The 14,726-nt window shown below is 36.0% G+C and overlaps 1 protein-coding gene across 1 annotated transcript in view; it reads right to left on the reverse strand.

The window, feature by feature from the left end:
• Positions 1-1,341: 1,341 nt before the first annotated feature.
• Positions 1,342-14,726, reverse strand: part of LOC145984151 (tumor suppressor candidate 2-like) — a 44,604-nt gene continuing 31,219 nt past the window's right edge. Inside the window, exon 3 of the mRNA XM_083117618.1 lies at positions 1,342-7,115. Within this exon, the coding sequence (XP_082973744.1) occupies positions 7,050-7,115 (66 nt within the window). The 3' untranslated portion in view covers positions 1,342-7,049. The remainder of the gene's footprint in view (positions 7,116-14,726) is intronic.

Raw genomic sequence — 14,726 nt, forward strand, 5'->3', positions numbered from 1 at the left:
GAAGAAAACAGTTGGTAGTAAATGGGAGACAGGCAAAAATAGAAAAGAAACTATGAAGATGATGCAGGAAATGATAAAACTACTTTTACTTACAAAATAATTTATTGAATTATGCATAAACACAAAAAACTGCCTTACACAAGTGTTCACAAGAATTTAAATTTCTTCTCATAGAACAGTGAAACTTTATGTAAGGACTTCATATTCCATATCAAAATTTAACTAAGGAAAAATTTAACCAATACTTAATAGTGCAACTGAGACTGTACAGTTAACCACAAAAACATGATACTATTAGCTGCTCTCTACACACTTTTCACTATGTTCTTGATTGTATTAACATTCCTTCACCTCGTGCACTACATTGTACTTTTTTATCATAATTAATTCACTTACTTTTCCAGATATAATACTCATGGCTATCAAATGTGGTTAGCTGAATAGATTAAAGCAATAAAATAACATTACAGGTATTCTTTAAAACTATAAAAACTCAACAATTTGAACAGTTTATACTGCCAACATTCACTCACCATTGCATTAACTGCTCACATGGCAAGTTGAAATTTTTACTCACAAACTTGGAGCTTTCTATTATGTACAATATGTATCTTCAGAAAACAGCATTAAAATATTTTTCGCTTTAGTGAATGAAAATGAATTTTAAAACAAACATGCATATTTTCTTGCTTGTTTCTTAATGATGCCAAACAGATTTTTCTGAAGCTGGTATCTCTAAGCAAGAATTAAATATGATTCTGAACTAAACTGAGGCACACACATACTTGGTACAAGTTCAGTATATTCTAAGTCTTTTGAGGATATTACATATTGATATGTCTTCTTACAGGTAGTAAACAAAAGTAATAATAAACCAAGATCATCGTATTATCATACATATAATTAAAAAATATGAGAAAATTACTTAGCCCATTAAATAGTTAATGTTGAGAAACTCAATATTATTTTCATGAATAATTTTTGCTTAATACTTGTTGCTCCATTACAACCATGGTGCTTCATGGATATATTTCTATTTGATTTGACAATGTGACTATGTTGAAATGAATAATATCACATTGTTAAAATGCTAATATTTTTTTCTCAAACTTGATCAATATAAGGAATCTCAATTATTTAAAAAGATAATTTGATGGTTTTCATGCCAGTAAATTGCAAAATATATTCAGTTATGTTGCTTAAATAATCATGGCATGAACCAAAATACATAATATGTTTTCACAATGTTGGCCTTATTGTTTAATACTTTTTTCTTGTACATTACCATAACATACACTAAAATGGATTTATTAACAACGTGCTCATTTGTTGCAATGCAATGCTTGCACTATTCGAATATTATTTAATGTACTTAATGTTTTAGCCTTATTTAGTTTCCATCGCAATCAATTTCACAAAATTCTATGGCCTCAAACTCCTTCAGCAGCAAGTTGCAAGCAGCAGAGAAGAGACTCTGCTTGCAGCTGCCAACACAGGGAACAAATGCACTCAAATGATCATATGGTGATGCATGAAATGTTGGAGAAACGGGCTTCAAGCCTTGGAGAAAAGCTGAGGATCTTAGTGCTTCTCGGAAAGCAGAAGGAAACTGCTAGCAGACCAATAACCAATGTGTGTCTTCGTGAGCACATAAAGAAGATCATAAGGATGCCGATAATTAGTAATTATAAAATAACTAAAACAAGCTATTATTATTGCTCTAAATTCCATGTAGGTCACATAAATTACAAATTATTTTGCATTTCGCGAATTTTAAAACGTGTCAAATATTTGACATTAGGGGTTGGGACAAAGGTGAAAAGGGCGAGCAGTTGTGTTTTCGGGAAGAGGAATGTCTGCAGTCTGCACCCTGGGTCCAGCTTGAATTACATCACCAGTGTTGGCAACTGTCAAATTATTTACACGGTAATTTAAGTGAGATATTTAACAAATTTTACAATTCAATAAATTGATGGCTTTTGAATAGAAATTGGGGTGGAAAAAAGGTATCTGAAGAAAGAACTATCTTCTGATATTTGTAAACAGCACAATCTAAATCATATACATTGTACACATAAGAACAAAGAAACATTTTGTATTATTATGGCACTTTATTACTTAAACATTGTATTCATACTCTTTCTGTTGTAATGATTCTGATTACACAGCGTAATTTCTATCTCCAAACTGATACATCTCTCCCATGAGTGATAAAATTAAGGAAATAGGTTGGTATCACTTTCTGTTGTTTCAGAGCTTTTCAAAGTGATTTTGTTTGGATGCTTTGTAACTGGGGAAAGAATTTGTGAGGAAGTGAGTTTTTGTTCTCTGAATTAATTGAAACAAAACATGAATTTGGGAACGGTTGATACAGCAAAGTGAGGAAGTTTTACTATTTGTTTGAGTTTGGTTATTAAGTTCACTTTTTGCACAGATAGGTTAATCAGGACTGGACCTACAGTTTAAAGTGGGATCCATAGAAAGTGCATCAACCGGGTATTGAACCCAGGACACCTTGACTACAAGGCGACATTACCACTATGCCATCGGGGAAGCTTAGAGGTGTATGCATTATTCATCAATTTAAATCTGCTTCGTTTAGCTCGAGAGAGATAAAAGTGTGGAAATGAAAATCGTGGAAGCGAGACGACCAACATACAATTTACTTGACTTTAAACAAGTTATCTCATTGAGGGTTTGTGTTGACACTTCCAGGAGTTTGGAATTTATTGTGGTGAGTACAACGTCCATGCATGTGTTTCTGTGCTTAAATGAGATTTTTAATGTTTATGTCCGCTGTGTCAGAGGCGCCAACTTAATATGAATTATTTTTTTTTTTTGGGGGGGGGGCAAAATTTGAATCAACAATTATATAGATAATAGCTGTCTATATAATCGCTTGCCTCCTTCGTCAGTCCACGCTTCGCTACTGATTACTAAAGTGCGTTCGTTTTGACTCCTGGCTGAGATAGTGCGTGTCTACAGAATGGAAAGGAGAATGCCAGCAGTTTTGACTGTGACGTCCTGCTTCCTTTTACGCACATATCTTTAGCATGCAGAAGATTGTATTTATATTGCATACTAACCTGTGTTATAAGAGTTGTTCAAAGTGATCGTTAACTGCATTCACACATTCCCTGCATGCTGGAGAAGAAGAAGAAAGTGACTGTGGTGCTGACGTGTAACTTGCCAAAAAAGATATGCTTTGTGCTACACCTAACTTTTCATCAGTTATGTCCCAGGATGAATATTGCTTACAAGGATCATTTATCCACTTCAACAACAATGAAAATCTAACACCAAGGGGGACCCCCGGCTATGATACTTTGTTAAAAGAATAGTGGTAGAATTTATTCATAGTAGTACTTGGTCCCAGGTAGCGAAGCTACACACACACACTGGGGGAAAATTTCTACTGCAGTTAAGTATTTCAATTAAACTATGAATTAACCAATAACATAATCCAAGTTAGTCTACTTTTCGGCCATTAGGGCTAGAATTAACCTACTTAAAATGTTTTTTTTCTTCTTAAATTAAACTTCCATAGCTTTTTTATGGCTGATAATGTTACGCGTGATAATGTAAAGAATTAATATCGTCCTATAACTATACAACATATACAGGGGAGTGAACACTAAATTTAGGTGCCAAGTCGTCAAGGTTATTTACTGGTTATTTATATAAATGTTAGTAATGTTAGAATTCTTGTTATTAGTAATTACTATTTACTTGTTAATGCTTTGGTTTAGTACACATGAAATTGAAAAGATACATTTCTTTGTAATTTATAATTATTTACTAAGGTCTACTGCTCTCACTACTAGGTATATAGTTGTATGGCTCTAGGAAAATGGGGGCCCAGCCAAACCATTCACTGCTTGGTACAATGTTCGCACGTAATTTGCTTCCTATATAGAGGAAAAATACGAGGGGATGTCATATTAGTATATTCATAGTAGTACCTTGGAATACTTTCTTACAAATTTATGCAATTCTGAAAATATCCCAAAAAAACTACACAGTGAAAGCTATACGAGCATGGCAAAGACCCGCAGTGAAAGAGTTAGGCAGTGAGGTACACCACTGACTTGACCAGTGTCACTCTTGTACAGTCATGGACACTTCTGGGTTGTAACGATTCCATTGAAAGTTAATGGAATTGTTATAACCCAGAAGTGTCCGTGACTGTACATGACACAGTAACACATTCAATTAAATTATCATAATATTATACACCTGTTTGTTACAAAGGATTATATCTGTTACATGAAATGTCATCTTCCATGAGGTCATCATCAGTGGCAAAATGCACTTTCAAGATTAGAGTAAGTACCATGGCAGAGTGTATTGTATTGCATCAATTCACCAGTCATCCTTGTCACTGTGATTGTAAAATAAATGTATCTCAAGTTAAAACTAGTGTTTGTACAGAAGTTTTTCCTGATACTCACAAAATTAAGAGTGGTTTTCAAGTCAGTGATGAAAATACACAATTCAAAAATAGTTCTTGGTGCTAAGAATTCAGGCATTCCCAATTAGTAAGCACTCTGTCACATCACATGTTTTGCAAGGGTCCCACAAACACATTAACACTAAGTTAATTCTCTACATTTGACCTGCCTCCCCAATGGCACTGTGGTAGTGTCGTTGCCTTGTAATCAAGGAGTCTCAGGTTCAATACCCGGTGGAGGCACATAGTGGTGCAGATCCAACTTTAAACTGTAGGTCCAGTCCCAATTAGCCTTTCTGTGAATAAAGTGCACCAACTCAATCAATCAATCTAAATTTGACCTGTTATTAATTATTGAAGATAAAATGAATAATTTTGGCAGCAGGTGCAACAAGAGGGAATAAGCTGCTCATTTATGGCTGCCAAGATCCTAGTTAAAAATGAAGGGTAATATGGACACCCATGAAACATTACTTCAAATACTGCAAGAAAAGTAATAACTGAAAGAAATTGTAATAACAGCTCACAAAATGGAGTCTCCCATTTTGGTTATCAGGCCAAGTTGTTGTTACCACCTGGAACAGTTAAGAATTTAATATGCTAAATTATAGTTGAAATACAGGTGCTATAATATTCCAATTAGGTACAAAATTAGGTCCCTAGATTTATGATTTATCAGTTATACCAACTGAAGACACTAAAGGCCAATATTGTGAAAACACATTCTTTATATTGAAACGATATAAAACTTTTCCATATATATATATATTTATATTCAAACTGGGTCCTAATTGTTTAAGAAGCAACTTAGTTGAAACACCTTTTCCCATTTTTACATTTTTATGGACAGTGAAAAGATGACAACTTGTTATTTTACTGTCAAATCAAGAAAATACTATATAAAAAAATATAATTTCAGATTGAAAAAAAACCTCTTTCGAATTAACCTCATAATTATATGTTTGTAAACTTTCATAAAAAAATTCTTATCACCAACCCACTGTAAAACTCTGGATTATACACTTCAAAACTCAGACTAATGCCATTAAGATGGGGTTTACAAAAACAAAATTGTACATACAATATGAAAAACAAACAACAACAAGACAGATGAGTAAATTAATAAATATTTTGTTCAAAGTTGCAAGCACATGCTTAATTCTATTTTTAATTTGAGAAATATCTTCATGAAAACAATGTACTTTTTTAGCAAGTGCCAAATAAGGTAATTTTCCATCAACTACAAATTTTGCAAACTTTCAAACAATAATTTCAAATTATATAATATTCATCATAAACTAAACAAACACGTGTTAAGTACTTCTTTAATCTTTAACAATTTGGCATGCACAAAAACACATAAAATTAAATTCAAGCATGTAGTTACACTCTATATTTCTAACAAAGGTACTAGTTTAAGAGTAAGCCATATTAACACATAATATCACATGGGCATTAAATAATGATTTAATATTGAGGGGTTTCTAGCAAAGACAGAAAAAAAAAAGTTGTTCACTAACTCCAGAGTATGGTTGTTGCAGAACATGTACACACAAGTCATCAAAATACATCAAGCAAGAGAGTAATAACATGTTTCCCTAAAGTTGAAAAGATTCACATTTCTGGAAAAATGTAACCTGTCATTCACCTGACACCAGAACAAGAACCATGTAATCCTTGATTTCTTGTATATCCTTGTCCTTCTGCATTGTTAAAACTCTTTACCAAAGTAGATAACTATCCTTAGAACAATGATCGCACCATAAAAGAAGAAAATGCCAGATGACTGGGATTAGGCTATAGCCAATGATACACAGAAACCATCATGCAATGCTGCTTTACCTGACATTATGAACATAAAGGAGGCAGCTTACTTTTACCCATCAGTGTACATCACAATAAGTTCAAACTACACAATTGTAAGCTTGAGGAACATGTACTACAGCATATGGCAGGACAATCAAGCGATCAGTATGAAAACACTGGACACCTTCAAGCATCGTATCAAGGCACACTGTAAAACAGCCCTGCCAATATAAGAGACATCTCTCTCATGCATCTTTTATCAAACTAAAACACCCAAAGTTAATTAAAGTAGTGGATATGAAGACAGGCAGTTCTAATGAGGAACAGAGGCTGGTGGTATTCAGACATGATTTCTACACTTTGACATAAGAAGAAATATCATCACTTATTACTCGCAGGCAAAATTTATACATGTCACATGTACTTTACTTTTAAAGAAACCTGTTATCTTGATGAGGAAAAATGACTATAAACCTTTTTTGATGGGAATATAACATATTTTGAAATTATTCTGACTTGCTATTTTGCTATAACCACCTCAAGAACATAACAGGAATAACTAACACATACAAGATACTGACAAAGATATTTATGTGCATAATATGCATGTGCCTCTAAAAAAACAAAATTTCACATTGACGATGTTACATGGCAACATGTGTGCATTATGTTGTTCTAATAGCCGAGGCTAACATTTTTGGTGAGACTGAACAAAATTATACAAAAGTTGCATACTGTATGTGTGTGAGCAATAATTATTGACGTACACAGAGACCTCACAGAGGCTAGCATATTAGGCTTGATACATTATCACAGGGTAATCAGGATGTAGTCGTGGAAAAGGAAGTTTCACTTCACCCTGTAATAAATAAAAACTTCATCAACAGCAGAAGTTGAAAATACATGAAAAGGGTGCATGTACACTCATGGACACTTCTGGCTAGTAACAATCCCATTGCCTTTCAATGGGATCATTACGACACAGAAATATCCATGACTATAACTCACGAAATTATGGGCAATATGCATCATAAAGTAAAGCTCTACCCTGTGCATTACAAGACAGCCTGGGCAAGGTTATTCTTGTGCATGTCCCATCATCAATATCATGACATCATCACTGAACCTCATCTTTGTGATTAGTTGACTTGTGATCAGACAACAAAGATTGAGACCAAAAACATTAATATCCTGTGGACCCGATAGCAATTCGTAATACATTCATGGTAATTGTGAGAGTAATGAGAACCAGACCTACACTCCTCTACCATTACTCTTAATAATAATAATAATAATAATAATAATAAAATCCAATAGCAGAATGACATAAACTATTACACCAAATCAATGCAAGTAAATTGTTAAAAGATATAGTTAGCATTTTCAAAAGATCAATACACTCTATGGGGAAAAAATCATACTAATTCTAAGTTTGCCTTTATAATTACAAGTTTGTGTGTGTGTGTGTGTGTGTGTGTGATAATGTTCAAAATTATCTGTGTACAAAAATCAATACTTTATCATGTGCAAATATACATTTTTCTATTAACAGCTAACTTAAATTATAAATTCAAAGGTGTCAGAAACATTAAATTTAAGTACAACACAATGTCAATAACAAAAAAGTGTGGCAGTAGTTTTTCCCCAACCCAAAGAAGAAAGAACCCAGCAGTAGGAGCTTCTCAAGATGAGCCTCAGCCACTGGGCAGGTCACAGGTAGTGGATAGTGAATGGCTATATGGTGGTCAGGTGCAAATAGAGCATAACCAAATCAACAGTCCCAGACTGAGGTGGCAGTGTTTTCAGGTTCTTGGGAGGATGATCTCTGGCAGGACCATCCTCATAAAAGCCCAGAAGAGCCTGCTGATAGCACTTTGACATGGTGGGGGAATTCAGCCATAAAATAAGAACTGCCCCTACTCAAGGGCAGATTAAAGGGGGAGGCCCTTGAGGGGGCATCCTGGGAGACTTCCACTGAGGACCTATTTTATTTTTTCATATATTGGTAAATAATTTACACAGTTGGAATTATTTACACAGTTGGAATTAAATATAACACATATAGTTTCAATTAAGAAACATACAAGAGCAGAATGAAGGGGAACAGAGAGGGTGCCCCATTACCCGAGGGGCGACAGACCCTTAATATGGCCTTATTTTATTTGTTCAATAACACTGAGGAACAAATTTAAACTTTTTGTTTTGCCGCTGGATCAAAATAGGTGATCTTTAATAAATCAGGTGCGCTGATTTCAAAAATCATAACTAAAATGCTCTATCATGTACCATTTCTGGTGGAAACCATTTTGAAAAATGTTCACCGCACATTAAAAGAAGGGTAAAATATAGCATTTTGCTCCAAACCTTAATGTAATAATAAGAATTTTAGTAATACGTTGGGTTCATAGAATACCAAATATGATTGTAAATTATGTAGTTATGACATTCACTAAAATTGGCAGTTGCAGTAAAATAGTAAATATTAAAATAAACAGTAAAAGTAACGCACGTTCAAAACATATTTCTGTATGATTTCCGCTTGTAGCAGGCGTGTTCAACATCTGAGATTGTGTTCCAGCAGTAATCCGCTAGTAAACTGGGAGACCATCTGCCTTTATAACGTTTTTCCATTTCTGCAATTTGTTGGTGAAAGAGCTAGCCCTGCTCGTCACTCACTGCACCCAGATTAGAGGGGAAAATGTCTAAATGGGAACAGAGAAGTGTATCTTGAGAGACATATTGCATCCCATTTCTTTGTATGTTGCCAGCATACGTTCTACAAGTTCAGAGTAATTGTGAGCCCTATGGTTGCCAAGGAAATTGCGACGCACACCCTTGAACGCACCCCATGCTGCTTTCTCACATTCACTTAACAGTTCTTTAAAATTGGGATCGTTCATTACCTCCCAGATTTGAGGGCCAACAAAAATCCCTTCTTTTATTTTAGCATCACTTACACCAGGAAATTTGCTTCGTAAGTACTCAAACCCTTTTCCTTCTTTGTTCATGGCTTTCACAAATGTCTTCATTAACCCCAACTTGATGTGCAGTGGGGGGAGTAACACATTGTTGGCGTCGACAAGACACTTTTTTCTCCAGGTGTGTAACACTCTCTGTGAGGTCAGTGTTTAGTTTTGTAATGCATGTCCTTCGCTCTGTTGTCCCATAGACAGAGTAAACAACCGAATTTCGTGAAACCTGATTGAATTCCCAGTACCTTCAGATCTGCACAGATTTTCCACTGGTGTTTGTCGTAGCTAACACTTGTGAGAATCAAAGCAATGTTTTCATATGTTTCCTTCATTTCACTTGCATGAGCAACTGGCATTAAAGGTTTCTAATTTCCATTATGCAGGAGGACCGCCTTCAAGCTAGTTTTTGACGCATCGATGAAGAACTTCCATTTGTCTGATTTCTAGTTTTCTCCCAACTTCTGCATTAATTTAGTGACATTGTTGCAATATACCAGGGACCCATTCATAGAACAAAAGGAAGAAAATTTTAGTTGACATTTTCTGAATGTAAGACTTGTCCCTGGTTCCAGCAGGTTCCACCCTTGCAGTCTTGAACCCAGCAGTTCCGCTTCTTTCTTTGTAAGGTTCAAATCAAGTACTAAATCACTTAATTCTAGCTGGGTGATAAGATGTGGTGTCTTCCGTGACTCTTGAAAGTCAGGATCATGTCCGAGAGAAGATATCGGTTCATCTGAGGAAGTTTCTGCTTCCTCTTCCAAAGACCATTTCAATGGTGGCTTTGGAACAGGTAATGTCTCATCATTTTAAACTGGTCTTATCGCAGAAGGTAAATTTGGACACTATAGGATACTTTTGGATTTTCTTGAGAATCCCGTAACATTAGTTAAACAAAAGTAACAATCAGTAACGTGATCTCGATGTTCGCGCCATACCATGGGAACAGCAAATGACATGGATAGATGGGTACCATGTAACCACCCTCGTATATATCGCGAGTATCTACTGCAACAGACATGAGGAGCCCACCCTTTATCTTGGTCTCCGATTTTGCATCCGAAATATAGCTCGTAAGCTTTCTTCACTATTGGTGTAATTGAGTTTCGTTGGGATCTTGTCGTGAACTCACCGCACATATAGCAAAACAGATTGGGTGAATTTACACAGTTACGAGGCATCACTGCACTCTTTTCAAATACCACACAAAACAATCGCAATGAAGCACACAACCTAACACACAACCTACACTTCCAGCGAACAGAACGCAAATGATAAAGACACAGTACAATAAGTCACCTTTCCTCTTTAACAGACTTTTCTCTACTCTTATCTCATCTGGTAAAAAATAAACAACAATGTTTGCTCTTTTTGTTGTCGTTACAATGCTTTCTTCATACTACGCAGGAAAAACAGCCACACGTATTCTCTTGAAGAATCTATGTATATCATATGGCGAAAAAAAAGCTTTGTCATGTTTACTTCAATTTTGTGTTATTTCAAAAACTAGATGTGGTGGAGAAAAAACAACATCATTTTCATGTTTAGCAAGTCAAAAAACATAGAAACAGGTTGTTTTCCGGTCGCGGCAAATTTCATTGTTCCTCAGTGTAATACGAACGGTTGAAATGCAATAAAACAAATATTGTGGTATTTTACGAAAAATTATTGTTATGGGGTAGCAGGAAGCTTAAGGGCGGGTGCAACAAGTGATGAATGATAAGGGGGCAACGAGAGACAGGGGTGCGAACAAAAATAAGAATGACGAAGGATGGAGCTACGAATGATAAGGGGCTGCACAAAGATAAGAATGACGAAAGATGTTGGTGACGAATGATAAGGGGGTGAAGAAAGATAGCGGAGATGAATGATAAGGGTGCGATGAGAAACAGGAGGCGAACAAAGATAAGAATGAGGAAGGATGGGGACAATGAAAGATAGGACATGATGAATAATGATAAGAGAGCAAACAAAGATAAGAATGACGAAAGATAGGGGTGATGATAGAAGGTGAAGAGAGACGTGTGGGCGAACAAACATAAGAATGGCGAAGGGTGGGGGTGACGATAGATAGGAGGCGATGAGAGACAGGGGCGAACAAAGAAAATGATGGGTGTGATGAAAGATAGGAGCCAACGAAAGATTAGAAGGAGATTAGAGACAGGGGGATGAACAAAGGTAAGGATGACGAAGGAAGGGGTGATGAAAGATAAGCACGAAATTAACTTTAGGTGAAGGACTAGTGTAATGTTAATAGGGTGGATCAAATGAGCCTTAGGGTGACTGTCCCTTCATAGAGGTTCTAGAAAATATTCCCGCCACCTCTACCTCCTCACTCATTTTTTTCACTGTGGAAAGGCAGGGAGAAAGAGCAGCTGACTTTAACCTCAGCACCACTAGGACGATGATGCATTTTTTTTTGGCGAACTACACAATGTTAGTACCTTGGTACAAGGGCAAATTAAAGGCTTGAGATGGTAATCATTCTTCTGTGATTCTCACAATATATATATATATATATATATATATATATATATATATATATATATATATATATATATATTAGTTATTGATAAATTATGCAAAGTTGGAATGAAATACATCAAACATTGTGACATTTTATGACATACCCAAGAGCTAAAAAATAGCAACCATGAGACACAAAGACACTGCAGTGCTTTTTTTGCCTGTTGGGATGAGACCTAGGTTAAGCAGCTCCTTTTTGACATCATCACTGTTCCAAACAGTCACACCTGTTGCAATCAAAAATCAATTGATTTTGATTTTTTTATAGAAATCTATTACAGTCTTAATTTTTTTGAAGTTAAACAACTTAGAATGATTGATTGATGTGCTCAGGAAACATTGCAGTATACAGTTCTTTTTTAAACATTTAGAATGAATATTCCTTTCTTTTTATGTTCTACAGTTAAATAAAGATGAAATTGGAGAAAACAATAATATATCACTTATTAAATAACACGGGCTTGTTGTGCAGCAGAATGCAGCTAGATAGAACAAGACTTTGTGGTCCTTTAAGAAAATAATTTCCTTGTCCAGTGGTGCTCCTTGATATTTATATATATATTAAAAAAAAAAAACTAGACCAGTGGTGCTCCTCGATTTATCAAAAAAAAACCTTCAAAGAGTACCAGCGACCAGTGGCGGCATTTGGAGGCAACTTGAGAGGCAGTTGCCTCCCACTTTTTGCCACTTCCAGCCCAGAACTATGCTAAACCTTATCTACGAATGGAAAGTAAACTCTCCTTGTTGGCACGTTGCCCCCCCCCCCCCCCCCCCCCTAGTTTTGGAAGCCAATGGCCACCATTGCCAGCGACGTTAGTTCTAAACTTGTGTACCCAATACAATCAGACACTATACAATGGAAGATATCACAAACACTGGCGTACACAGGATTTACGAAAGGGGTGTACATTCTTCTTTAGAAATACTGGGACATAGGGGGGTTATGACTCCCATCAAACGCCTCTGATCACAAAACTGGGACCATTCACGACGTCACTATTACTGTAATCCTGGAATACGACTATTACACTTCATTTCTGGATCTACTTACTGCTTGTTTGATTTTCCTCACTTTGCCCATAACTGTGGCCTCTGAACATGATTTTTCGAAACTTAGCCAATAAAATATTATCTGCGAAATAGTGCTTCTCAGCAAATATAAACAAACATATCCGTTTTGAACAATGAACACCGGCAAACTGAATGCTAAATGTTGAACAGGCTGTGAAACACTTTGCTCATGCCAAATGTTTTAGTTTTTCAAATAATTATTTTACGCTGAATTTAATATCGTTACTTATTTCTTGCATCTTTATTGTTTGATGTGTGTTAAATACACATTCATTACTTGTTTTGCTGCAAAATGCAAATTTATTTCAATAAACATCAGCCACACGATGTTAATTTTCTGACTTACAAACATTACAAGCATGCAATTCAACTGACCTCATAGTACAAGAAATACTATGACTGGGGCAGGGGGGGGGGGGAGGGTCATGACACACGGCTGTGCCTCCAACGTTTTAGTTATGCCAGTTATTTTATGACATATTTGATAGGACCGTAGTTTGTAAGGGAAGTGTGGTTACCGAAAGCTCGGGGTTGGTGGGTGCCAAAATGGGTCTCCACCCCCTCCGAGAGGAAGTCTTTAATCCGCCACTGCCCCTACTGCCTTGCAGGTAGGGGGACCCCCCCTTCCCCACAAGGCTAACAGAAGAATATTGTAACAAAACCAAAGGGGTGGGCGGAACTCTTTGGACATAATGAAGGCAATCCTCCTAGGGGGGAAATAACCCTGACAATAAAATTTGGTCCTCCAGAGTGGGGATTAGACATAGGGCTAACAGCCCTAACCCATAAAAGGCAGTTTGTTCAGAAATCAATAGAGCATTACCAGAAGTCATCAAGGAAAATGAAAAAGACAAAGAATAAGGTACATGACTGGATACTAACTAATTGGAAAGTTAGAAGTCTACATAGAGCTGATGCACTAAAAAATCCAACAAATGAACTTAATAAATATAGAGTACATATTGCAGCACTCCCAAGAAATAAGATTGAAAGGAAGAGACATCTTTGAAAATGATGACTATGTGATCTAGAGTGGCAGCATAGAGACAAATATTTTTGGAAATGGTTTTGTTGTGAAACAAAAAAAAACAAACAGGTAAAGCACCTGGTTATCAACTTTGAAGCAGTACATGAACATATGTGTTGTCTGAGGATGAAGGACAAATTCTGTAACACCACTTTCATTTGTGCCCATGCACCCATGGAAGAGAAGGAAGAAAATATTAAGGATGCATTTTATGCCAAAATGGAAGCCACATATCAAAGAGCACCTAAACATGACATCAAGATAATTATGGGATATCTGAATGCTAAAGTAGAGAAGGATATGGAGTGCAGAAATGTGGAAATCTCAGTTTACATGATGAATCAAATGATAACAGCTTAAGGCTAATTGACATTACCATTAGAAATAACTTAAAAGTAAGTGATAGAACACTGGAGAGAGCATTTTGATGAACTTTTGAACAGACCCTCAAGTAGAAATTATATAAAATGTAAGCAACAGTTCCCAATAGTAACTTTCCCATGCAAGAACATACACAGGGAAACAAGGGTCTCCTGATGCATCAACAAGAAATCAGATTGACCATGCTAGAGACTTTGGCCCTTTCATACATTACCTGAGGATATAAACAATTACAAAACAATATTAAGTATGATTATGAAAACTGAAAGATGTTTGTATTGCCAGAGAATGTAGAAATAGCATAGAACATCAACTGGAAATTAGAGAGACTGAAGAGAACGAGGCAGTAGAGAGAATAAGGCTAAACATCTAGCAGAACATTCAAGTAGCAGCAGACAACAATCTTGGAGAAATGAGAAACAAGGCAATGGAAGAGAAATGAGTGGTTTCATGAGGAATGTAAGCAGGTCATTGAAGAATGCAATGAAGCAAGAAA

Source organism: Lepisma saccharinum, chromosome 2 (genome assembly GCF_977018435.1).
Source record: "Lepisma saccharinum chromosome 2, izLepSacc3.1, whole genome shotgun sequence".
NCBI lineage: Eukaryota > Metazoa > Arthropoda > Insecta > Zygentoma > Lepismatidae > Lepisma > Lepisma saccharinum.